The sequence below is a fragment of the Oncorhynchus mykiss genome, chromosome 1 (assembly GCF_057628025.1).
Source record: "Oncorhynchus mykiss isolate SJ-2025 chromosome 1, ASM5762802v1, whole genome shotgun sequence".
NCBI classification, from domain to species: domain Eukaryota; kingdom Metazoa; phylum Chordata; class Actinopteri; order Salmoniformes; family Salmonidae; genus Oncorhynchus; species Oncorhynchus mykiss.
Window position 1 is genome coordinate 82051821 of NC_143022.1, and position 27988 is coordinate 82079808.

The 27988-nt window shown below is 41.9% G+C and overlaps 1 protein-coding gene across 2 annotated transcripts in view; it reads right to left on the minus strand.

Moving 5' to 3' along the window:
* Positions 1-27988, minus strand: part of LOC110532724 (attractin-like protein 1) — a 322954-nt gene that overhangs the window by 133994 nt on the left and 160972 nt on the right. For both annotated transcript variants that reach the window (XM_036986147.2, XM_036986138.2), the window contains 2 exons: positions 27276-27433; positions 3783-3844 (listed from right to left, as the gene is read on the minus strand). In XM_036986147.2, the coding sequence (XP_036842042.1) occupies positions 3783-3844; positions 27276-27433 (220 nt within the window). The remainder of the gene's footprint in view (positions 1-3782; positions 3845-27275; positions 27434-27988) is intronic.

Genomic DNA, 27988 nt, shown 5'->3' on the forward strand with positions numbered 1-27988 from the left:
CCTAGAGTGCAGTTTAAAAAATATGAATAAGAAATAAAAGGAACAAGTAATTAAAGAGCAGCAGTAAAATAACAACAGCAAGACTATATACAGGGGGTTCCGGTACGGAGTCAATGTGCGGGGGCACCGGTTAGTCGAGGTAATTGAGGTAATATGTACATGTAGGTAGAGTTATTAAAGTGACTATGCATAGATAATAACAGAGAGTAGCAGCGGTGTAAAAGGAGGGGGCAATGCAAATAGTCTGGAATGTTATGAGATCTTCAACCAAAACCTCATATTAGAGCAAGAGAACCTGAATTTACATACACCCAATTCCTCTGTGTGAAAAAGTAATTCCCCCTTAAACTCAATAACTGGCCGTGCCAACTTTAACTGCAATGACTGCAACCAAATGCTTCCTGTAGTTGTTGATCAGTCTCTAACATCGCTGTGGAGGAATTCTGGTCCACTCTTGCATGCAGAACTGCTTAAACTCAGCGACATTTGTGGGTTTTCAAGCATGAACTGCTCGTTTCAAGTCCTGCCACTACATCTCAATTGGGATTAGGTCTGGACTTTGAATATGCTATTTCAAAACTTCAAATGTGTTGCTTTTTAACCATTTTCATGTAGAGTTGATTGTGTGTTTTGGATCACTGTTTTGCTGCATGACTCAGCTGCACTTCAGCTTCAGCTCACAGATGGACGGCCTGACGTTCTCCTGTAGAATTCTCTGATACAGAGTAGAATTCATGCTTCCTTCTATTAAGGCAAGTCGTCCAGGTCCTGAGGCAGCCAAGCATCCCCAAACCACTACCACCACCGTGCTTGACCGTTGGTATGAGGTTCTTACTGTGGAATGCAGTGTTTGGTTTTTGCCAGGCATGATGGGACCCAGCATTGAATAGTCCTTAACATGGGTTCTTCCTAATTGAGTTTTGGCCTATAGGAAGGGAGGAGAAGAATGGAGGCTTGATCTGGCAGAGGAAAGGGAGAATAGCAATGGTCGAGGGTTTTTGATGCCCGAGATGCCTTAGATTTGCTTATTAAAGTCCCCAGCTACAATAAATGTGCCATCAGGATAATATCCAGTGTAGTTCCTTGAGAGCCATCTTGGTGTCGGCTTGAGGGTGAATATACACGGTTGTGATGATGACCAAAGATAATTCTCTCGGGAGGTAATGGGGATCGGCATTTGATTGTGAGGTATTCTAGGTCGGGTGAACAAAAAGACTTGAGTTCCTGTATGTTACCACAATCACACCATGAGTGGTTAATCATGAAACATACACCTCCGCCTTTCTTCTTCTCCGGAGTTCTTTATTCCTGTCATCTCAGGTGTCTATTTTGAAAGGGCCCTCTCAGACAACAGCTACTTTATCTGGCTGAAATCACTCAGTTCAGCAATGCCATGGCAACATATCAATCACAGTGACAGGGAGGCAGGATGGGAAGGCACTGTGGCATAGTCACACACACAAACACAGCACCAGATGGGCAGACTAGGTGTACTGTACAGTAAAGATAATTGCAGAAATATATATAGCTTGCCAGACACACATAGTCACACAAACAGGTGAATATATACTAAGAGAGAAACAGAAGACAGATGCTACAAGAGAGGCATGTAGAAAGGCCAAACAAACACGGCCAAATGAGCAAACAGCTGAACTGTTGTTAGAGTACCTAAAACCAGAGGATGACTGGTAAAATCTAGGATTGCATACTGTCCTAACTCAGGATTGGAGCAAGAGAACAAACGTAAAGCACTGAGAGTATTTAACTCTGAGGGAATAGATCTCTCTTTCCCTCCCCTCCTTTCATTTCCCTCCCCTCCTTTCTGCTGTCTCTCGACCCCTCTCTCCCTCCCTCGTCCCCCCATTTCTCTCTCTCGCTCTCTGTGGTGCCAGCTCCATCATGTCAGTGGGCTGTACCCTCAGCCTGCAGGGCTCTCCTCACACACTGAGGCAACGCAGCTCTGCCGCCCTGCCACTTCAGCTTTTATACACATCAATGGAGCACAGCCAACACACACACACCCACACACAGGCGCACACACACACACACACCGAAGCATGTAGACACAAACATGCAATGGACCTTGCACCCTCACATGCATAACCTACATTTACATAGACACATTCACAACCATGTTAACTTAGCCACCCCCTCTGACACATTAACAATTTTTTCCCTTTGCCTAAAGCCTCTTATCAAAAATCACTGAAGCTGGAGTCTTATATCTCCCTCTCTAACTTTAAGCATCAGCTGTCAGAGCAGCTTACCGATCACTGTACCTGTACACAGCCCATCTGTAAATTGCACACCCATCTACCTCATCCCCATATTGTTATTTATCCTCTTGCTCTTTTGCATCCCAGTATCTCTACTTGCACATTCATCTTTTTCTATCACTCCAGTGTTTAATTGCTAAATTGTAATTATTTTGCCACTATGTCCTATTTATTGCCTTACCTCCCTTATCTCACCTCATCTGCACACACTGTATATATACTTTTTCTATTGTGTTATTGACTGTATGTTTGTTTATTCCATGTGTAACTCTGTGTTGTTGTTTTTGTCACACTGCTTTGCTTTATCTTGGCCAGGTCGCAGTTGTAAATGAGAACTTGTTCTCAACTAACCTACCTGGTTAAATAAAGGTGAACTACAAAATAAATAAAACATCTACTGAGGCAACACAGGGAGGCCCATATACTGCTTCTACTACCAATTGGAAGCATCACACAGGACCCATGATGCACAGGGGAGGTTCTACTTAGTGTGATATAATTATAACTGCCCTTGATCACTGCAGTAAATGTAACATGGCATGATAAGAGTAGAGGACAAACACAGAGAGTGACAATATATCTAGAAATCAGCTGTTACATCTGCGAAGTGAAAAGTGCATGCTTCGAAAGGCGGTTGCTAAAGATGACAGTTAGTGAGGAGGAAGACCGTGTGCGTGCCAATGCGAAACATGACACAGTGGAAGAAGCTCTTGGAGCAACTTGACTGAACCACAAACTGGTTCTGAATGATGACATCTGGGTATGGTGGCCTAAAGGTTACCCACATCCGGCTCAGGACACCAGCACACAACTCACTCACAGAACACAACACACCGTCTGCTCATTCGGTGAAACTGTTTGACTGGCAGAAGTTAGCCTGGAGACAGCAGACAATTACAGATGTTAGATCTTGAGCCAGTTTTCTACAGCAGGAAAATAATCCTGCAGCGGCAGGAAATATGAATTATTATGTGGATTATAATGAATGGACATGTTTGTAGGGGTTGACACATTTTTCTTTCAATTATAAATCAAATCAAGTCAAATTTCAAAGTTTGCATTTATACTACACATTCGCAATTCTCAGCAACAAAAGAGTGATCAAATTAAGATCCTACATCTTGTGGTCTGTTCCTTTCCACCCACTCATTAGATATACACTATCCACAGGTAAGATTATGTGGGTGGTGCAAAATGACTCTCTCACACATGGAACACAAATCCTCCAGAACTTTTCTGCTGTTGTCTTTTTTATTAAGCACAAAGGGATTTACCATGGAAAATGTCACATCTAAATCAGTGGTTGTCAACCCTGGTCCTGGGGACCCAAAGGGAGGCACATGTTTGTTTTTGCCCTAGCACTACACACCTGATTCAAATCATTAAAGCCTGATGAGGAGTTGTTGATTTGAATCAGGTGTGTAGTGCTAGGGCAAAAACAAACATGTGCACCTCTTTGTTTCCCCAGGACCAGGGTTGACAACCACTGATCTAAATGGTACGTACCTGAAAAAGGTGACGAAAAACTGCACCAGGTCCATGATGCTGTTGTGCTGGGAGAAGGCGATCTATGGGAGGAAGGACAGAGAAAGGAAGTATGTGAGAAGGATAGGAAAGACATTGAAGATGTTACATACAGTGGACAGATGGATAATACCTTGATAAAACATATGTTGTTGACAAGAACACAGAAGTAGACAGAGTTTCCGTTAGAAGAATTCAAGACAGTAGTTCATGTAAGAGCACTACACTGCAAAGGAGTTCAAGAGGTCAAATGATCATCGAAACAACAATACAAATAATGTGTAGAAGATTTTAACGGGGGCTGAAATTCCTGATTTAAACTTCATTTCAATTTTCCTCATTAGGAAATGTGACCGAACGAGATTTGGGTCTTGGAGACGTGTCTCTTGTGTTTGTGTTCCAACGTGGGAAGCATTTGTACTTTCACACTGCCAAAACAGTACACACAGTTAGTCACTCACCCATCTAGATAACTTGAAACATTCTAACCAAGTCTTGTGTCTGGAAGTAGCCCGAACTAGCTAGCAAGCTAGCCAACTTCTTTTACCAATTAGCTTCAACCGGCTGGTGTGTGACTGTAGGAAAATTGGTTTGACTTTGAATAGCCCATCTCTGGGGCTAGATAAGACTGTCAATTCAATACACAATGTAAATGGGACAATATTTTCATGTTGCACACATTTTAGTCATCTTAGTAAATGCTTTCAATATTTGTATATGCATTTCTACTATTTATAGTTGGTTTGAGGTTTTTAGGTCATTGAAATTTGGCACTATTGACATTTTAAAATATTGTCCCATGTACATTGTGTAATTTACTGATGGTCCCCAAATAGTCCCATAGGGATACTGAATATCAAACCTAATTGACCATGGGTATTACGATCGGGTTGAGTGCAGCTGCGCTCCGAATTGATGAATACTTCGGTGCTGCCAGTTGTGGGTAGGATTTAAATAAACCCAACTCAAGGAAAACTGTTACAGTACCCTTCATTCCGTGACATAGCATTTTTTCCTCATTATTTTGCAAATCTCAGTTTTAGACGAGACTGACTGAATTTTGTTCTCCCTATTTACACTTTGTAGTCCATTTTGACAGTAGAATGAATGTTTGACTAATATCGATGTTGCATAGGTCGTTTTCTACCAGATAAGTTGTTTTCCCCACTCAGGTAATACCTCCCATCCTTTCTAAGAGTTAACGTCGTACTGTTGTCTATAATGCCAGGGGGGGTTTCAGTTGTAATCATGTACCCATTCGTTTGAACTACACTCTTAGATCTGCTATTGTTAGATCAAAAGAGAAGCCCACTGTGTTCTGTATCTATAACTGTTACTGGGGTCTAAGGTCCTCCAAAGGTCTACCGTCCTCCCTTGAGGAGTTAACTAGTTTAATATCCTGGGGGACCTAGTTCAGTTAACAGTCATTAAATGTTTTTTTATTTTTTTATTTTACATGATCTTTATTTTTGTGACCTTAATTGCATTTCAGCTATGGCAGCTTTCCCTGAACCTGATTTACCTTTAGGCCTTTTTAGAAATGTCTTCAATACTATTGTAGTTCATCATGCTCCCTTAAAAAAATTAAGGGTTAAAGGTTGATTGAATGCTTGGTACACTCCGGAATTATCAGAAGTCATTCATAAAAGAGATAATGCTTGTGTCAAGGCCAGGAACACAGGCTTAGGACCGGACTGGTAAGCTTTTAAGCAACTGAGGAATCATTGTGTAAGACAAATCAGAAAGGCTAAATCTGATTATTATGTAACTGCTCTATCGGATTGTAATGGGAACCCGACAAAAAAACTGGAAAACTGTAAATCCCTGAAGGATTCTACTTCCTCTTCTTTGCCACAACACATTAATTCAGACACTGGCCTCATTACAGAAAGAAAATGCATTGATGCATTTAAATCACCATTTAATTTCAGCGGACTATCTTTTTGAAATATTTTTTAAACCCATTCACAATGATATTAGGCTGGATGCTGATAGGGGAAACTTCCTGAATGATCAGAGAAATTATACTCAAAGCTTTTCTTTTAGGCTATTTGCAGAAAAAAAGCAATAGACAACAAGAAATCCACAGGGACCGAACTATTGGGTCCTGGTCTTCTTCAGTGTGCAGGGCCAATTATTGTTGGCTCAAAAACCCACATTTTCTATTGACATTTTTTATCAGGAAATATTCAAAAAATAATGGAAATCAGCTCTTGTGCTGCCACTCCATAAGAGAGGGGATCTTAATAATTATCGCTCCATTTCAAGGCTTCCTTGTCTAGCTAAGATTCATGAATCATTGGTAAATGTACAACTTTGCTCTTTTTATCTGGGAAATGTATTTTATCTGGGAAATTTATCTGGGAAATGTATTCAAGGTTTCATGATTATCTTAGTGACAGAACTTATGCCATCGTGATTGATCAGAATTTATTGAAGTGGATAAAGCTGTACCACAGGGGTCCATTTTGGGACCTTTTCTCTTCACTATTTACATAAACACCACTGGTCAATCTGTTAAAAAAATGTAAACTTAATCTTTATGCAGATTATACTTTATATAAAGTGCATTCGGAAAGTATTCATGCCCCTAGACTTTTTCCACAGACCCCTTCCCATTTTCTGCATTTTGTAACATTACAGCCTTATTCTAAAATGTATTAAATAGTCACCCCCCCACCCCCTCATCAATCTACACACAATACCCCATAATGAAAATGAAAAAACAGGTTTAGACATTTTTGCAAATTTACAAAAAATAAATAATATCACATTAACATGAGTATTCAGACCCTTTACTCAGTACTTTGTTGAAGCACCTTTGGTAGCGATTACAGCCGCGAGTCTTCTTGGGTATAATGCCACAAGCTTGGCACGCCTGTATTTAGGGAGTTTCTCCCATTCTTCTCTGCAGATTCTATCAAGCTGTCAGGTTGGATGGGGAGAGTCGTTGCACAGCTATTTTCAAGTCTCTCCTCGATCCTGACGAGTCACCCAGTTCCTGCCGCAGAAAAACAATCCCACAGTGCGATGCTTCCAACAACATGCTTTACTGTAGGGATGGTGCCAAGTTTCCAGACGTGACATTTGGCATTCAGGCCAAAGAGTATGATATCGGATTCATCAGAACAGAGAATCTTGTTTCTAATGGTCTGAAAGTCCTTTAGGAGCCTTTTAGTAAACTCCAAGCGGGTTGTCATGTGCCTTTTATTGAGGAGTGGCTTCCGTCTGGCCACTCTACCATAAAGGCCTGATTGCTGGAGTGCTGCAAAAGGTTCTCCCATCTCCACAGAAGAACAATTGCTCAGTTTGGCCAGGCGGCCAGCTCTAGGAAGAGTCTTGGTTGTTCCAAACTTCTACCATTTAAGAATAGAGGCCACTGTGTACTTGGGGACCTCCAACGCTACAGGATTTCTTTGGTACCCTTCCCCAGATCTGTGCCTCGACACGATCCTGTTTCAGAGCTTTACGGACAATTCCTTCGACCTCATGTCTTGGTTTCTGCTCTGACATGCACCGTCAACTGTGGGACCTTATATAGACAGGTGTGTGCCTTTGCAAATCATGTTCAATCAATTGAATTTACCACAAGTGGACTCTAAATTTAGAGTCTCATCGAAGGGAGAAGGGAGGAGGGGGGGGTTAATCCATTTTAGAATAAGGCTGTAATGTAGCAAAATGTAGAAAAGGGGAAGGGGTCTGAATATGATTATATACAGTGCCTTGCGAAAGTATTCGGCCCCCTTGAACTTTGCGACCTTTTGCCACATTTCAGGCTTCAAACATAAAGATATAAAACTGTATTTTTTTGTGAAGAATCAACAACAAGTGGGACACAATCATGAAGTGGAACGACATTTATTGGATATTTCAAACTTTTTTAACAAATCAAAAACTGAAAAATTGGGCGTGCAAAATTATTCAGCCCCCTTAAGTTAATACTTTGTATTGCTGCGATTACAGCTGTAAGTCGCTTGGGGTATGTCTCTATCAGTTTTGCACATCGAGAGACTGAAATGTTTTCCCATTCCTCCTTGCAAAACAGCTCGAGCTCAGTGAGGTTGGATGGAGAGCATTTGTGAACATCAGTTTTCAGTTCTTTCCACAGATTCTCGATTGGATTCAGGTCTGGACTTTGACTTGGCCATTCTAACATCTGGATATGTTTATTTTTGAACCATTCCATTGTAGATTTTGCTTTATGTTTTGGATCATTGTCTTGTTGGAAGACAAATCTCTGTCCCAGTCTCAGGTCTTTTGCAGACTCCATCAGGTTTTCTTCCAGAATGGTCCTGTATTTGGCTCCATCCATCTTCCCATCAATTTTAACCATCTTCCCTGTCCCTGCTGAAGAAAAGCAGGCCCAAACCATGATGCTGCCACCACCATGTTTGACAGTGGGGATGGTGTGTTCAGCTGTGTTGCTTTTACGCCAAACATAACGTTTTGCATTGTTGCCAAAAAGTTCAATTTTGGTTTCATCTGACCAGAGCACCTTCTTCCACATGTTTGGTGTCTCCCAGATGGCTTGTGGCAAACTTTAAACAACACTTTTTATGGATATCTTTAAGAAATGGCTTTCTTCTTGCCACTCTTCCATAAAGGCCAGATTTGTGCAATATACGACTGATTGTTGTCCTATGGACAGAGTCTCCCACCTCAGCTGTAGATCTCTGCAGTTCATCCAGAGTGATCATGGGCCTCTTGGCTGCATCTCTGATCAGTCTTCTCCTTGTATGAGCTGAAAGTTTAGAGGGACGGCCAGGTCTTGGTAGATTTGCAGTGGTCTGATACTCCTTCCATTTCAATATTATCGCTTGCACAGTGCTCCTTGGGATGTTTAAAGCTTGGGAAATCTTTTTGTATCCAAATCCGGCTTTAAACTTCTTCACAACAGTATCTCGGACCTGCCTGGTGTGTTCCTTGTTCTTCATGATGCTCTCTGCGCTTTTAACGGACCTCTGAGTCTATCACAGTGCAGGTGCATTCATACGGAGACTTGATTACACACAGGTGGATTGTATTTATCATCATTAGTCATTTAGGTCAACATTGGATCATTCAGAGATCCTCACTGAACTTCTGGAGAGAGTTTGCTGCACTGAAAGTAAAGGGGCTGAATAATTTTGCACGCCCAATTTTTCAGTTTTTGATTTGTTAAAAAGTTTGAAATATCCAATACATGTCGTTCCACTTCATGATTGTGTCCCACTTGTTGTTGATTCTTCACAAAAAAATAGTTTTATATCTTTATGTTTGAAGCCTGAAATGTGGCAAAAGGTCGCAAAGTTCAAGGGGGCCGAATACTTTCGCAAGGCACTGTATCTACTACCGTTCAAAAGTTTGGAGTCACTTAGAAATGTCCTTGTTTTTGAAAGAAAAGCACATTTCAAAATTGTTCAGAAATACAGTGTAGACATTGTTAATGTCGTAAATGACTATTGTAGCTGGAAACGGCTGATTTTGAATGGAATATCTACATAGGCGTACAGAGGCCCATTATCAGCAACCATCACTCCTGTGTTCCAATGACATGTTGTGTTAGCTAATCCAAGTGTATCATTTTAATAGACTAGTTGAGTATCTGGAGCATCAGCATTTGTGGGTTCGATTACAGGCTCAAAATGTCCAGAAACAAAGACCTGGCCAGAAATGTCCAGAAACTTAACTTTTAACAAAGCAAACCTGTTAATTGAAATGCATTCCAGGTGACTACCTCATGAAGCTGGTTGAGAGAATGCCAAGAGTGTGCAAAGCTGTCATTAAGGTGGCTACTTTGAAGAATCTCAAATATATTTTGATTTATTTAACACTGTTTTGGTTACTACATGATTCCATAGGCGCTATTTCATAGTTTTGATGTCTTCACTATTATTCTACAATGTAGAAAATAGTAAAAATAAAGAAACACCCAGGAATGAGTAGGTGTATCCAAACTTTTGACTGGTACTGTATTTATCTTCCTGCCCTGCTAATCAGGGCCTGTTCCAGTCAAGGGACACCAGGTGAGTGGGCTCTCTGGACATTACTCAATCATAGTAATGCTTTACCTAAGGCTAGTGGTTGCTATGAACCGTTACATAAGGGGACTACTTTTTCTCTGTGATGCAAATGTCTTTAGCTGCAGCACCATAGGTTCTCTCCCATTACAAGATCAGTATTGTAGTTTCATGACTAAATTTACCACCCTCATGTTTTAGCTCATGCCAGCGGACATTGAATGGCATGTTAATATGTTGGCATGTAACATTTCTCCACAATGTGTTGCTTTATGTTGTTTATCAGTGGCCTGCTTAACCAAGTTTACCTGGACTAGGTGGAAGAAATTCTGTCTGGTACATACAATGGCAGTAAACACACAGACTAAACTAGAAGGATAAGCATGTGCATCGCTTTCTCTCTGTGGTTTTAGGCTGGATTTTTGTACAAGCACTTTGTGATGACTGTGGAGTTAAAAAGGGCTTTGTAAATATATTTGATTGATTGATTGATTGACCAAGTCCCCCCTGCTCCCCCACCACAAGCAAAACTAAGTTCACAAACTAACTCAAAAACACCTGTCATTTACTGTATACAGAACCACCCTCTATGATTTTTTTGACTTGGCATCAGTCCCAATGATCAACCATTTTTTTCCCCCTTCTCGCCATGACTACAACTCTTCAGTGTTGGGCCACACTGAGCCTGCTGTGATTACAAAGCTACTGCCTTCAGCTACGACTCCTCAAAAGGGTCTGTGCCTATGCTGAAGTCGTTCATAGAAATGGGATTATTTTGCAGGCATAAAATTGATTTCCATTCTATTCATCAAGCCAAGAGCAGAAATCCACCTAATAGAAGGGCCATGAGTTGGTTCATTTTGAATGTCCTCAGAGGGGAAATGTATGCTGTTTCACAGAGGACTATGTTTCTGGTAGGTTATTCTAGTTCCTATACATTAAAGATGAGTCATGACATAACAATGTATGCACTTTACTGGTCAAAAACCTGGCCATGTCTGAATAATACCTCTGAGGGTACATTGGCGGCTGAAGGGATTCCATGATTTACTGGCATGTACGTTTCTAGTGAAATTGCCTCCCAATGAAAAACATTGAGAAAGGGTGATTTTCATCCAGAGGGACACGCCATTAAGAGTGATCTCACATTGTAGCCTTGGTCTGCCGTCAGTGCACTCTGCCCTCAAGTAGAGTGCACAGTGGCGAGGATGGCCATTCAACATACGACAGCCGCAGTCGGGAAAGCAACAACAATCGATAAGCAGTGCGGGCCCTGTTCTGCAGGAGACGTACAGCGGTAGCGTCATCGCCAGGTCTCGTTGGCACTGGAACTCGAGCAAATTGTCCATATCACTGCTTCTGACATAAGCTGCTCGCATGGACAAAATCCCTTCATCATAAAAGAGCACTCACTCGTTTTTATCCCCGCACTCACTTGTGGAATTTTACTCTTACAAAACCATTTGCCTTTTACTATGTTTCATTAAGAAGCTCTTTGAGGAAAAGGAAGTGATGTTAACTTGCTAGTCTGAGCCCTTTCAGCAGGCCTGCAGGTTTTTTACAGGTTGGAGATAGCCCATTTGATGGTGTATGGTAGATCAGTTTAAATATGTAAATGTGCAATATTTTTATTACGTTCCGTTGATAGGGGGTTTCTTCTACCCTACCATAACTAAAAAGGAACGTGGATATTATAAATAGCAGGCCAACTGTATTAATAATAAATTGAGGACAGTCAACAGATCACATAATATGATGAAGCCAGAGGGGAATTCTTCCACACAAACACTCAGTCCCATCCCACAGGCCTCTGTTCCAGCTCCACTCCCTCTCTACTAGAATCTAATTGTTTGGCGATCAGAGGTTAAGAATGTAATGAGTGACAGTGCCCTCTAAAGCTGAATAGTAACCTCTTTGAGTTGCTAGGAGTGAGACCAAACCAAGAGAGAGAGGGAAGAGACAGTCACAAGCCTCTGAAGTCAATGATAAGTCTCCAAGGCCCAGAGGCCCACATTAAAATAACTGTCAAGTGTTTCCAGAAATATGACCTACAATTAATTACAATAGGAGTTAAATAGTTTTCCTTCCAAAAAAATTGTAAGTAAGTTAAAAAGCAGCTTTTCTGTGTTGTAATGGTGTGGGTGAACCCCAACAACTGAATGGTAAGGGCGTATACTAGTCATTAAAAATATTCATACGAGTAGACCGCTGATTGGCCAGCTTCTCCTCCTCAGGAGTATGACATCATACTCTCTGAGGTGGGGCTTTTAAGTGTTTATTCTACAATTTGTGCTTTGGCCACCAATACGAGTATCGGACGAGTCAACAACATTATTTGATTATGAGTTAACAGAATATTAACTTTTAAACATCCCAAGAACGTCCCAAAAATGTCCTCGGGGACGTCCCCAGGACAAACCTCCAGGGGTCCATGACGCAACGTTCCAAGAACTTCAAAAAAAGGTCCTCAGGGATGTCCCCGGGACGAGTCAGGAACCAGACAAAACCTCCAGGGGACCATGACACAACATCCTCTAGGACGTCTTCGGGACAAACTGGGAACTAGACAAAATCTCCAGGGGACCTTGATGCAATGTCCCAAGTAACGTCCAGGAGACTATGACACAACGTCCCAAGAATGTTCAGGGCACCTTCAGGGAACCATGACACAACGTTCAAAAAATGTCCCTGGAACAGACAGAGAACTATTAAAAGGTCCCCCAGAAAACGTTCCCTTGGGACCATCATGCGACATGACTAGTAAGGACTAGTCAAACAAAAGCCCTGAGAAAGTCCCCAAAAGGTATTGATATGGTCCTTAGTGACATCCTGGGAACATACAGGGAGCTAGACAAATGTCCCCCAGAGAACATTCACGAGATATTGTTAGAATGTTCTCAGAAAGTCAGTGGGATAACGTCACGTCGAAACCTTCAAGGAACCTATTGGGAACGTCGCTGAATGTCCTCAGGACATCCCCGGTTTGCTGGGTTGTGTGCAATTGACCAATAAAGTGATCGTAATCTTATTTTGTATCTAAATATTGAATAAAGTCACAAAGTCGTATAGAGAGACATTCTATTTGACCACTTTTTTTCCTATCTGTTTTTTTTCTCCAGTTTTTCTATCGGTCATACATGTTATGAGACAATCTGGAGTCAATTGGTCTAAACGGTAACATCCTGAAATGCCTGATAAAGATCATGTAAAATGTTGTGTTCGAGTTAATGGCTGCCTAATAGATTGGTTCCCCGTTGACATTGGTGTAAAACAGGGTTGCATTTTATCACCTATTCTGTTCTCAATGTATATTCACGATCTGACTCTGGTCCTAGAAAAAAAGAATCTGTTAACAATGAATGAGGGTCTGTTCTTTTCTATGCAGATGACAATGTGTTGATCTCTGAAATGGAAGATGACCTTGAAGAAATGTTAAATATTGTTTTTCCTGGTGCCAACAATGGAAACGGAATATCAATGTGGACTAAACTAAGGTAGTACACTATAGGAACTCAGCAGGGCCTAGAACTCTTTCTGGTTTCTTCTTCTGTTGTCCTGCCACGTTAGATGTCGTTTAGTGAGTCCAAGTATTGGGGGTTGATTATTAATGAACTTTTTTGATTACAATATGTGTCTTAAGAACATAGCTAACCACGCAAATCGTGCCCTTGGTGCCATTGTTACAAAGTGTAAAGCCATTGGTGGCCTACCTTTAAAAATGTTTCACTAAACTTTGATTCATTGACGCTTTTTTAACTCCATCCATATGACTCACTGATACAAACAGACAGTAATCTAGAAAAGACCGGAATGCTTTTCAATCAGCACTTTTAGAGAGTAATGAACTAAAGTGGTACCAACTGATAAATAAACCTGAAAGTAACAAACTGTGCACCCACTGCCTTTTTAAAATGACCTTTTGGCACAGAACCCCCTGTACTGTTTTCAAGCCATATCTTTTGCAAAATGTAGACGTAAACACTCCCCTAGATAAACGTGTATGTTATTTTTGTAACGATGAAACATTGACACATTGAAACCGACGCTCATGCCTTGCTTTACTGTGGGTTATACAATGAAAATTGGGATATTTTTTGTCACCTGTCCAGACAAAATGAAAATGAACGGACTTCATGAAAATAATAAATTCTATTATAATAGGTAACAATAATGTTAATGCCTGTGCCAAAGCCAGCCACCTTGTCCTCCAACGGAGACGTAAAGGCCCTTTCTTTTCTACTCTACTCTGTTTTGAGTTTATGCATACGTGTGTGTGTGTTATTTTTGTATATGTATTTTGTATTGTTGTATCATTGTGGAGTGACACGTAAATACTTGTTTTTCTAACTAGACTCACTGCTTCTCCTTCTTCTCCCAATGTAATGGCAGCATCATTGATATTCAATAAAGCCTGTTGTGCGCTAACAACCATCACCAGAGGTTTGTCCATGTTCCGGTCTCTGGGAACGGACATGACTGCAGGGGGGGGGGGGGGGTGTTGGAGGTTGAAAACAGGCCCAAATGGGTTCCTAGTACCAGGAAGAGTGCTATCCAGCAGTTCCACCCTGCAGGGTCCCTCAAAAACACTCTCCAAGGACAAAATAGTCAGCAGCAGCTTTGGTCATAAGTGCAAACCAATGTATGGATACTTCTAATTATATCGAGTGCGGTGGATACTACTGTTTACATCGAGTGCGGTGGATACTACCGTTTACATCGAGTGCAGTGGACACTACTGTTTATATCGAGTGCGGTGGACACTACTGTTTACATCGAGTCCGGTGGATACTACCGTTTACATTGAGTGCGGTGGACACTACTGTTTACATCGAGTCCGGTGGATACTACTGTTTACATCGAGTCCGGTGGATACTACTGTTTATATTGAGTACGGTGGATACTACTGTTTACATCGAGTCCGGTGGATACTACCGTTTACATCGAGTCCGGTGGATACTACTGTTTACATCGAGTGCGGTGGATACTACTGTTTACATCGAGTCCGGTGGATACTACTGTTTACATCGAGTGCAGTGGACACTACTGTTTATATCGAGTGCGGTGGACACTACTGTTTACATCGAGTCCGGTGGATACTACTGTTTATATTGAGTGCGGTGGATACTACTCTTTACATCGAGTGCAGTGGACACTACTGTTTACATCGAGTCCGGTGGACACTACTGTTTACATCGAGTGCAGTGGACACTACTGTTTATATCGAGTGCGGTGGATACTACTGTTTACATCGAGTCCGGTGGACACTACTGTTTACATCGAGTGCGGTGGACACTACTGTTTACATCGAGTCCGGTGGGCACTACTGTTTACATCGAGTGCAGTGGACACTACTGTTTACATCGAGTGCGGTGGACACTACTGTTTATATTGAGTGCGGTGGATACTACTGTTTACATCGAGTCCGGTGGATACTACTGTTTACATCGAGTCCGGTGGATACTACTGTTTACATCGAGTCCGGTGGATACTACTGTTTACATCGAGTCCGGTGGATACTACTGTTTACATCGAGTCCGGTGGATACTACTGTTCATAACGAGTCCGGTGGATACTACCGTTTACATTGAGTGCGGTGGATACTACTGTTTACATCGAGTCCGGTGGATACTACTGTTTATAACGAGTCCGGTGGATACTACTGTTTATAACGAGTCCGGTGGATACTACCGTTTACATTGAGTGCGGTGGATACTACTGTTTACATCGAGTGCGGTGGATACTACTGTTTACATCGAGTCCGGTGGATACTACTGTTTACATCGAGTGCGGTGGACACTACTGTTTACATCGAGTCCGGTGGACACTACTGTTTATATTGAGTGCGGTGGATACTACTGTTTATATCGAGTCCGGTGGACACTACTGTTTACATCGAGTCCGGTGGACACTACTGTTTACATCGAGTCCGGTGGACACTACTGTTTATATTGAGTCCGGTGGATACTACTGTTTATATCGAGTCCGGTGGACACTACTGTTTACATCGAGTCCGGTGGACACTACTGTTTACATCGAGTCCGGTGGACACTACTGTTTATATTGAGTCCGGTGGATACTACTGTTTATATCGAGTGCGGTGGATACTACTGTTTACATCGAGTCCGGTGGATACTACTGTTTACATCGAGTGCAGTGGACACTACTGTTTATATCGAGTGCGGTGGATACTACTGTTTACATCGAGTGCGGTGGATACTACTGTTTACATCGAGTGCGGTGGACACTACTGTTTACATCGAGTGCGGTGGACACTACTGTTTATATCGAGTGCGGTGGACACTACTGTTTATATTGAGTCCGGTGGACACTACTGTTTACATCGAGTGCAGTAGACACTACTGTTTATATCGAGTCCGGTGGATACTACTGTTTACATCGAGTCCGGTGGACACTACTGTTTACATCGAGTGCAGTGGACACTACTGTTTATATCGAGTGCGGTGGATACTACTGTTTACATCGAGTCCGGTGGACACTACTGTTTACATCGAGTGCGGTGGATACTACTGTTTATATCGAGTGCGGTGGACACTACTGTTTATATCGAGTGCGGTGGATACTACTGTTTATATTGAGTGCGGTGGACACTACTGTTTATATTGAGTGCGGTGGACACTACTGTTTACATCGAGTCCGGTGGACACTACTGTTTACATCGAGTGCGTTGGACACTACTGTTTATATCGAGTGCGGTGGACACTACTGTTTACATCGAGTCCGGTGGGCACTACTGTTTACATCGAGTGCAGTGGACACTACTGTTTACATCGAGTGCGGTGGACACTACTGTTTATATTGAGTGCGGTGGATACTACTGTTTACATCGAGTCCGGTGGATACTACTGTTTACATCGAGTCCGGTGGATACTACTGTTTACATCGAGTCCGGTGGATACTACTGTTTACATCGAGTCCGGTGGATACTACTGTTTACATCGAGTCCGGTGGATACTACTGTTCATAACGAGTCCGGTGGATACTACCGTTTACATTGAGTGCGGTGGATACTACTGTTTACATCGAGTCCGGTGGATACTACTGTTTATAACGAGTCCGGTGGATACTACTGTTTATAACGAGTCCGGTGGATACTACCGTTTACATTGAGTGCGGTGGATACTACTGTTTACATCGAGTGCGGTGGATACTACTGTTTACATCGAGTCCGGTGGATACTACTGTTTACATCGAGTGCGGTGGACACTACTGTTTACATCGAGTCCGGTGGACACTACTGTTTATATTGAGTGCGGTGGATACTACTGTTTATATCGAGTCCGGTGGACACTACTGTTTACATCGAGTCCGGTGGACACTACTGTTTACATCGAGTCCGGTGGACACTACTGTTTATATTGAGTCCGGTGGATACTACTGTTTATATCGAGTGCGGTGGATACTACTGTTTACATCGAGTCCGGTGGATACTACTGTTTACATCGAGTGCAGTGGACACTACTGTTTATATCGAGTGCGGTGGATACTACTGTTTACATCGAGTGCGGTGGATACTACTGTTTACATCGAGTGCGGTGGACACTACTGTTTACATCGAGTGCGGTGGACACTACTGTTTATATCGAGTGCGGTGGACACTACTGTTTATATTGAGTCCGGTGGACACTACTGTTTACATCGAGTGCAGTGGACACTACTGTTTATATCGAGTCCGGTGGATACTACTGTTTACATCGAGTCCGGTGGACACTACTGTTTACATCGAGTGCAGTGGACACTACTGTTTATATCGAGTGCGGTGGACACTACTGTTTACATCGAGTCCGGTGGACACTACTGTTTACATCGAGTGCGGTGGATACTACTGTTTATATCGAGTGCGGTGGACACTACTGTTTATATCGAGTGCGGTGGATACTACTGTTTATATTGAGTGCGGTGGACACTACTGTTTATATTGAGTGCGGTGGACACTACTGTTTACATCGAGTCCGGTGGACACTACTGTTTACATCGAGTCCGGTGGACACTACTGTTTACATCGAGTGCGGTGGACACTACTGTTTATATCGAGTGCGGTGGACACTACTGTTTACATCGAGTCCGGTGGACACTACTGTTTACATCGAGTGCAGTGGACACTACTGTTTATATCGAGTGCGGTGGACACTACTGTTTACATCGAGTCCGGTGGGCACTACTGTTTACATCGAGTGCAGTGGACACTACTGTTTACATCGAGTGCGGTGGACACTACTGTTTATATTGAGTGCGGTGGATACTACTGTTTACATCGAGTCCGGTGGATACTACTGTTTACATCGAGTCCGGTGGATACTACTGTTTACATCGAGTCCGGTGGATACTACTGTTTACATCGAGTCCGGTGGATACTACCGTTTACATCGAGTCCGGTGGATACTACTGTTTACATCGAGTCCGGTGGATACTACTGTTTACATCGAGTCCGGTGGATACTACTGTTTACATCGAGTCCGGTGGATACTACTGTTCATAACGAGTCCGGTGGATACTACCGTTTACATTGAGTGCGGTGGATACTACTGTTTACATCGAGTCCGGTGGATACTACTGTTTATAACGAGTACGGAGGATACTACTGTTTATAACGAGTCCGGTGGATACTACCGTTTACATTGAGTGCGGTGGATACTACTGTTTACATCGAGTCCGGTGGATACTACTGTTTATAACGAGTCCGGTGGATACTACCGTTTACATTGAGTGCGGTGGATACTACTGTTTACATCGAGTCCGGTGGATACTACTGTTTACATCGAGTGCGGTGGACACTACTGTTTATATCGAGTGCGGTAAAGAGATATACATTGGAATTATTGAGTGGAATACATTTTTGAGGGGTCTATGGTTGACTGTCCTTTATAGTTAATTTGTTTGTGTGTCTGTTCATTTTACAGTTAGACATTTCTCCTGCTAAAGTGAACAGTGTTTGAACAGTGTTTCCCAGAGACATCTGTCAACTGATTAATTTAACCAATTTCACCAATCAACTGATCAATTTCACCAATTTGGTTTTATTTGAGAAAATAAGTGAAAAACAACTGTCATATTGTTCAGATTTAAGTGCCTGTTGCGACATCATTATAATTCCTCTGCATTGCGGTAGATATTAATGACCATGAGTCACTTGAACCCCCAATCAGCAGCCATGATATTATCTCCATTTCCCATATCTTTAAACAGGCAGCACTTAACCTGGCCTCTCCTCTTACATCCATAGGAAAGAGGATCTCTATCATCAGATACAGATTGTGCTATGTTGTATGCTCTGTTTCAATTTCCCTTTTATCCAATAAAGGACACTTTGTTACTACCATCGTCGGATGGCGAGCGGCTACTAAGGTACACCGCACAGTGCCTATCAGCAATTACATTATGAAAGGCATTCTATTTAATGATGTCCGCTGAAAGGGTAAATAAGTGACTCTGTGTTGGGAGAAAATCTAATCACGGACCAATCGTGTGCTGGGGGAAACAACATGGCCGCCTCACTGAAACCCATTTAATCAGCTGAATTAGGCCTGGCCACGCAGCAGTCAGTGGGAAGAAGAGAATCGATGAGAAGGCAGGATTCATACAGCTTTTGTTTCTGTGTGGTGGCAGGCTGGCTGGGTAGGTGATGGATAGGGGCAGGCGTTCACACTCAAAGCCTTCATTAAACAGACAAACTGGATACACTCTGGAGGTGCAGGGGGAGTTCGAGGAAATGTGCTACACATGAGAAGTTCGGGGTATCAGTTTGCTGAGTATACTGAGCTCATCCTGACAGGTATATCGTCACTCACACCAAACTAATCATATAGAAAATTAGAGTAGTTCTGCCTCTAGTGGTGTGGGAGCTGTGCTTTGGCAAAGCGGGTGGGGTTATATCCTTCCTGTTTGGCCCTGTAGGACCATGCCTCAGGACTACCTGGCCTGATGACTCCTTGCTGTCACCAGTCCACCTGGCCGTGCTGCTGCTCCACTGGCCACCCCTCGTAGCCTGGTTCCTCTAGGTTTCTTCCTAGGTTTTGGCCTTTCTAGGGAGTTTTTCCTAGCCACCGTGCTTCTACACCTGCACTGCTTGCTGTTTGGGTTTTAGGCTGGGTTTCTGTACAGCACTTTGAGATATCAGCTGATGTACGAAGGGCTATATAAATACATTTGATTTGATTCTGCTGAGAAATAAGAATTGGTCAAAGGGAACTCTTCTTCTGTTAATTAGAAAAAGTTAAAACAGAAAATACAGCGCAATAAATGCAGGAAGGTAGCAGATACAGTACACCGTTCAAATTATAGAAGACAGATGACATGAACTTGTAGGACAGGCAATGAGAGAGAGAGAAACATGTCCCAATAAAATGTGTGACAAAGAATCTCATACTGCCTTGACTAGTAGAGTTATCATCTCCTGGGTCTACAAAGCCGACAAAAAAAAAAAAACTGGGGAAAAAATTTGGTAAAGTGTGATGACATGGTAGAAAAAAACTGAGTCAGGAAGAAGGTGCGAAGTCACCGTGACAGATTCAATCAAAATCTGTTCTACGAGGACAAACAATCAGCAGCGCTCACTCTGCCCTCCAACCAGCCCTCAGAGCAGGGGTGATGTCATTCAGCTACAGGGGGCATACTCACACTAACAACGAGGGGGGAGGTGGGACTGGGCGTCCATCATCCATCCGGTGCAGTCTTTAACCCCCTAAGAGCAATGGGCCAGAAATACTTCCCGGTACAGCTCGGCAATACATCACAGAAATGGTGCACTAATGTATCCCATGGAAACCACAGTGAATTGTCCTCATGACTGTATGCTAATTGGAATTATGAATAATAACATGTCATTTGTGAGGAGGTGGAGGACTAGAGCATGGCATGCAAACCGGAATGTGAAAAACATGCTTATTTACAAACACGTATCTATGTCAAAAATATATATATAATCTTATGAAACATATCATCAATATACACCAATTATAAATATAACAAGTATAGCACCCACACATACACTGTATCCTAGCTGTCCCTCTTCCTCTAGATGTTCGTGGAGAGAAAGTGACAGCACTACACAGACATCTGTCAAATATAGGGGCTTCATATTCCTTGTGTTTAAGAGTGTTTAATTAGGAGGATGTCCCTTTCAGATCTGATTAAGTTCTGTGAAGTGGATTGAAAAAGTATGCGTGAGTGAGAGAGACAGAGAGCCATCGCTTAGTGGGAAATGTGTGACAAGCCCTCGGTCATTGTCACCACTGAGACGGTCCATTAGAGTCAGACAGTGAGACACGGCTCTCAGTCATTCAGGCAGTGTGTTGGACAGCTCAGAGGGTCATCTGGGATGGTGGTTGTGCTAAAAATCAGACCAAGACCGGGGGAAGGAGGAGGACCATCCTTACACCCAGTCTCAATGCCACAGTGAATAACATCATGTCAGGTACAAGAGCACGTGACTACACTGGAACTGTTAGCGAGGACTGAAATGGTCACGGTCAATCTAGGTCCTCCTATAGGAGAAGGGCGTCAGTGGGCTTGTTTACATGCAGACTACCATAACAATACATGTAGAAATCTGCGGAGGACAGTGAAGCAAAGTTATTTCAAATGGCTTCTAGAGATATAGACATGTCTAAGACACACATTGTATGTGGGGGAAGGTTTAAAGAGCCACTGAAAACACCGATTGGCACGTGTTTTTCTGTTGGTCATTAGAAAAGCGAGATTTCAGTCTTGGAGGTGCGTTTCCTAACCTATTTCACTTCCTCAAAATAACCAGAATGAATCTAACATAACTCAAGAAATCTGTACTGAATTTTGCCGTTTTTGACAAGGATGTTTTAGATGTGCAATTTTACATCTAACTAAGGTGTTTGGTGCAGTGTTTCTCAAGGTCAGAAATGCACAACGTGTTGTCTTATGTAAACAAAGTGGGAGCTGCTGGACAGGTCTGTTTCACTGTCTATACTATTGGATAGAGAGCTATCACCTCAGCTGTTCACCCCATGTTAGTGGGCAAATGGACATGATCAAATCAAAACCCAACCTTCATTTACCTGTTATGATGCACAGATTTTCCAAACTCTGTTTCAGACGAGACTGACTTTATGAACAAAATGATCCTTTTGACACTTTCTAGTCAATTTCGAAGCCACGTCAGCTGTTTTCAAAGGGAAATGTAGCATTTTAAAGGCAGTCGCTCTTTAAAATGTTTGTGTAAAATGCTGTTAGAAAACCAGGATCTAGGTTTCTTAGGTAGACCGCCTAACTAGGGCTGTTATGGTGACCGTATTACCGCTACACCGGCAGTCCCAAGTCAAATTACATGTGACCGTTGAGTCACGGTAACTAGGCTTCTCCAAAACTGCGCTCTGATTCCGCTGATGGTCATTCGTAGGCCACTCAAGAACATTCAATATTGTCTTGGTAAGAAACTCCAGTGTACATGTGGCCTTGTGGTTTAGGTTATTGTCCTACTGAAAGGCAGACTGAACCAGGTTTTCCTCTAGGATTTTGCCTGTGCTTAGCTATATTCTGTTTATTTTTATCCTAAAAAACTACATAGTCCTTGCCGATGAAAAGGATACCCATAACATGATGCAGCCACCACCATGCTTGAAAATATGAAGAGTGGTACTCTGTGATGTGTTTGTGTTGGATTTGCCCCAAACATAACACTTTGTATTCAGGACAAAAAGTACATTTCTTTGCCACATTTTTTGTAGTTTTACTTTACTGCTTTGCTGCAAACAGGATGCATGTTTTGGAACAACATTTTTTCTGTACAGGCGTCCTCCTTTTCACTGATTTAGGTTAATATTGTGGAGTAACAACAATGTTGTTGAACCATCCTCAGTTTTCTCCTATCACAGCCATTTAAAGTCAACATTGGCCTCATGGTGAAATCCCTGAGCGGTTTTCTTCCTCTCTGGCAACTGAGTTAGGAAGGACGCCTGTATCTCTGGGTCTATTGATACATCATCCAAAGTGTAATTAAAGGGATATTCAACATCTGTTTTGTTTTTTTTACCCATCTACCCTTCTTTACGAGGCATTGGAAAACCTCCCTGGTCGTTGTAGTTGAATCTGTATTTTAAATGCACTGCACCAATGAGGGACCTTACAGATAAGAGTTTGTGTGGGGTACAGAGATGAGGTAGTCATTCAAAAACCATGTTGAACACTATTATTGCACACAGAGCAAGTCCATAAAATGTATGTGATTTGTTAGGGCATTTTTACTCCTGAACTTATTTAGGCTACACACAACAAAGGGGTTGTATACTTATTGACACATTTTTTATTAATTTGCTAACATTTCAAAAAAACATAATTCTACTTTGACATTATGGGGTATTGTGTGTAGGCCAGTGACACAACATCTCAACTTAATCCATTTTAAATTCAGGCTATAAGACCATTTTTGGGGAGAAAAGTCAAGGATTGTGAATACTTTCTGATTGAATTGACAATAGTCTGATGGGTGAGAATATTATCTTGTCAAATTGTGAATGAGAGACTGATGAAGTGTGTGCCGCCTGCGCAGGAAACAGAGATGAGCACAAGCCTTTCATGCAACTTTTTTCTAATAATCAGTTGCACCAAATATACTCTTCAGTTTTTCTGAAATAGACTACTTACGGATCTGTTATGATGGTGTAGGCTATATTAAATGGATTTATTAGACTAAAAAGTAGATGTTACAAAGATCAGTATCGGGGGCTTGTAGGCTACATGTGGAAGCCGGAGATGCTAAACGGGTCTCTGTTAATTAACAGTCGATTACCGTGAGACCGGCAGTTATTTGCATGACAGTTACCGGCTGACAAAATGCAATGACTGCCACAGCCCTACACCTCACAGACCAGATTTGGAAACTATAGACGATATTCAATCCCTTATTTTTGTCCAGGAAACAAATAGAAATTCAAAGGGGTTCATTTAATTCAGAGAGGGTGTTATTCTGTGTGTATCCGTGAATGAGAATTTTTTTTTGAGTAAAAACCTTTTAGAATGGATGTGAAAGAGAGAGTGGAGGAGAGGACAGGGATGATGTATACTAATCATAGTCTTGGTGGTGATAGTAATCTCTCTCTTGTCAGCATCCGAAAGCCAAGGCCACAGAGCAACACATCTCTGCCTCCATCTGACACACTCTGAAGAGGACACAGCTAGACTGACCTGGCCTGCACATCCCAGAATAAAGCTTACAATATGACTGGTCTGAAAGAGTATTTACATAACAATAGCTACAGAAACCTGGAAAAACGGCATCTCGTTCTGGATTTAAAATCCAACGAGTTTCTTCTCAACACACAAGTCACTCAGTCAGATGAAAGGACAGATGCTGATAGTGAGCCATCACTAGATTTGAAAAAAATCGTATAGACATTACATCCTAAACCAAACTTTAGAGCATGATTGAGACTGGTCATTAGGAATCCTCTGGGCAATTCCTAAACATTATTACCGTGTCTGTATCGGAAGCCACCGAGGTCAATAGAACGGCCGGGCCTGGTCTCGTGTTACTGACGACAGAGTTGCGGCTGAGACGGCTCTATATACCTCTGTGGGATAGGGCTCATCATGATAATTAACGTCTCACGTTACCATCACATCTAAATAGTGCTCTGATAAAACAGCATTAATGGGAAATACATATGAGCCCCGATCGATGGACGGATGACCTAAACACAAGCCGCAGGACAGTCTGCAATCAACTGCATTCATATTGGAATCCTACCAGAGCACCTTCAACTTGCCTGTATTTGATATTGGAGGTTCTCCTCTAATAATGTTAATCTGTTTGATTGCTGCATCTAAGGCCAGCTGATGCTATGCTGTGATGGTCATGGAATAACTGTAATTGGCCGAATAGCAAAAGGGTTATGACGGTTATTTCTTTTCATGACTGTATTCATCCATAACCGTCGGTTACGCGGTTGTATGGTAATTGTGCCAGTCCTTACCCAGAAAGGAATCCCAAATACTGTATGAGCTTCGGAGTGTGCAACTGTCCCAGATGTGTAGCTCTACTCCTCTGACATATCCCATTGCAACATATGTCTAGCATTTCCTGTACCACCATCTTTCTTTCTTTCTTTTTGCTCAGTACTATTAGAGTGGATCTCAGTGTCAATTAACTAGGCACGCTGTTTGCAGTCAGTCCATTCAATCAGATTTCAGTCCGTTTAATCACAACATTGCGTGTGACAGTCACCTTAAAATATCACTGCCAAAGTCTACTTCAATTTTATGGTTCATAAGATTAAACCATGAATATTTTGTACGGCCGTCTCAGTTTTAAGGCAATCCTAAGTAATTGATGGTGACACTGCAAAACTCACGGATCATTAAAGATGATATTTTTGCCAAACACGTTTCATTATAATTTATGCTCAATGTCGTTCTATCAAGGTTTTATGCCTTAAAAAGACACACACCGAGAGTTCTAGAGACGTTTAACATATTTATATATTCTGTAGAGACAGATATTGTTTAAAAGAGATATTGTTTCTGAGCATTCCTATGAACCGATCAAATCCATTGCAGGAAGAATAAAACCTTACATATATTTTTGGAGGGGGAAATTATTCACTGTGTACATATAGTGCATTCGGAAAGTATTCAGACCCCTTGATTTTTTCCACATTTTGTTATGTTACAGTCTTATTGTAAAATGGATATATATTTTTTCCATCAACCTACACACAATACCCCATAATGATAAAGCAAAAACTGGTTTTTAGAAAAAAATGTTTTTATTTTTTTAAATAAACTGAAATACTACTACATTTACATAAGTAGTAAGCTACAAGCTTATACATCTGTATTTTGGGAGTTTCTACCACTCTTCTCTGCAGATCCTCTCAAGTTCGCTCAGCTTGGATGGGGAGCATCGCTGCACAGCAATTTTCAGGTTTCTCCAGAGATGTTAGATTGGGTTCAAATCCGGGCTCTGGCTGGGCCTCTCTAGGATATTCAGAGACTTGTCCTGAAGCCATCCCTGCGTTGTCTTCGCTGTTTGCTTAAGGTCGTTGTCCTGTTGGAAAGTGAACCGTCGCCCCCAATTTGAGGTCCTAAGCGCTATGGAGCAGGTTTTCATCAAGGATCTCTCTGTACAGTGAATATTGTTCCTTATGGTATAATGGTCCTTTAGGTGCCTTTTGGCAAACTCCAAGTGGGTTGTCATGCTCCTTTTACTGAGTGGCTTCCGTCTGGCCACTCTACCATAAAAAGCCTGATTGGTGGAATGCTGCAGAGATGGTTGTCCTCCTTCAGTCGAGGAATAGGTGAACCTTTGTATTTTGTGCCTTATTGCAAACAGGATGCATGTTTTGGAATATTTTATTCTCTACAGGCTTCCTTCTGTTCACTCTGTCATTTAGGTTGGTATTATGGAGTAACTCAAATGTTGTTGATCCATCCTCAGTTTTCTCCTATCACAGACATTAAACTAACTGTTTAAATGTCACCATTGAGCTCATGGTGAAATCCCTGAGCGGTTTCCTTCCTCTCCGGCAACTGAGTTAGGAAGGACATCTGTACATTTGTAGTGACTGTGTGTATTGACACACCATCCAAAGTGTAATTAATATCTTCACCATGCTTAAAGGGATATTCAATGTCTGTTTTTTTTATTTACCCATCTATCATTAGGTGCCCTTCTTTGCGAGGCGTTGGAAAACATCCCTGGTCTTTGTGGTTGAATCTGTGTTTGAAATTCATTGCTTGACTGAGGGACATTACAGATAATTGTATGTGTGGTGTACAAATATGAGATAGTCATTCATAAGTCATTCATAAATCATGTTAAAAGTCCATGCAAATTATGTGACTTGTTAAGCAAATTTTTACTCCTGCATTTATTTAGGCTTGCCATAACGAAGGGGTTGAATACTTCTTGACTCAAGCTTTTCATTGTTTATTAATTTGTAAAAATGTCTAAAAACATAATTCCACTGTCATTATGGGGTAGGCCAGTGACACAAAATCTAAATGTAATAAATATTATATTCAGGCTGTAACAACAAAATGTGGAAAAAGTCAACGGGTGTGAATACTAAGGTCCTGTAATTGTCTTCCAAGAAAGTGGAACATTCTACCAAAAGAAAAACAACAATGAATTATACAAACTCATTATAATGGTAGTGTATCCTCTGTGTTGCTTAACCATTGCTATAGGAACAGAGGGATAATGAGGGTCCTGCTGTGTCTGCAATCAGCAAGGCCTTCAGTTGTTCACATTATTACAGTTCTATTCAATCTGATTAAGTACAATCACTTAATATATCGATGGAACCAAGAGACAGTCAACTGTGTTCATGGAGAAATTGCATTCCAAATAATTCCCATTCAAGACATAGGGCTATTACCCCATTGGAAACAGTAACCCTCTGACAACCCATTCAAGTTGTTAAACAAATGTTGTTGTTTTTTCATACCTCATTTGTGGTTGGTTAAATCACTACTGACAGAACCTTACCTGGATCTTGATTGGCCAGGAGAAGTTGCTGACATAGACATAGAAGGTGATGTTGGAGTTGACTCGGAAGTTGAACTTCTCACAGGAGAAGCTGTCTCTGTGTTCCTGGATATTGGTCTTGGACACGATGGGCACCTCCTCGCCAGAGATGGTGCCAGCTGGGGGTGAGAGGTAGGTCATAGTGTAAAACGTCAAAGGAAGGATACTGAGAGGATAGTACAGTTGGTGATAGTCAAATCGCACATATAGGTACTAGCTACTGGTATGTGTGATTGGGGATAGGTACTGCTGTGACAGTTGTGCCAGTCGAACAAAAACTGAGTTTCATGATGACAGTCGAGAGAGAATACAGATTAGCCAGGCTGGTGACGTTTTAGAATACAGATTAGCCAGGCTGGTGACGTTTGAGAATACAGATTAGCCAGGCTGGTGACGTTTTAGAATACAGATTAGCCAGGCTGGTGGCGTTTGAGAATACAGATTAGCCAGGCTAGTGGCGTTTTAGAATACAGATTAGCCAGGCTGGTGACGTTTTAGAATACAGATTAGCCAGGCTGGTGGCGTTTGAGAATACAGATTAGCCAGGCTAGTGGCGTTTTAGAATACAGATTAGCCAGGCTGGTGACGTTTTAGAATACAGATTAGCCAGGCTGGTGACGTTTTAGAATACAGATTAGCCGGGCTGGTGACGTTTTAGAATACAGATTAGCCAG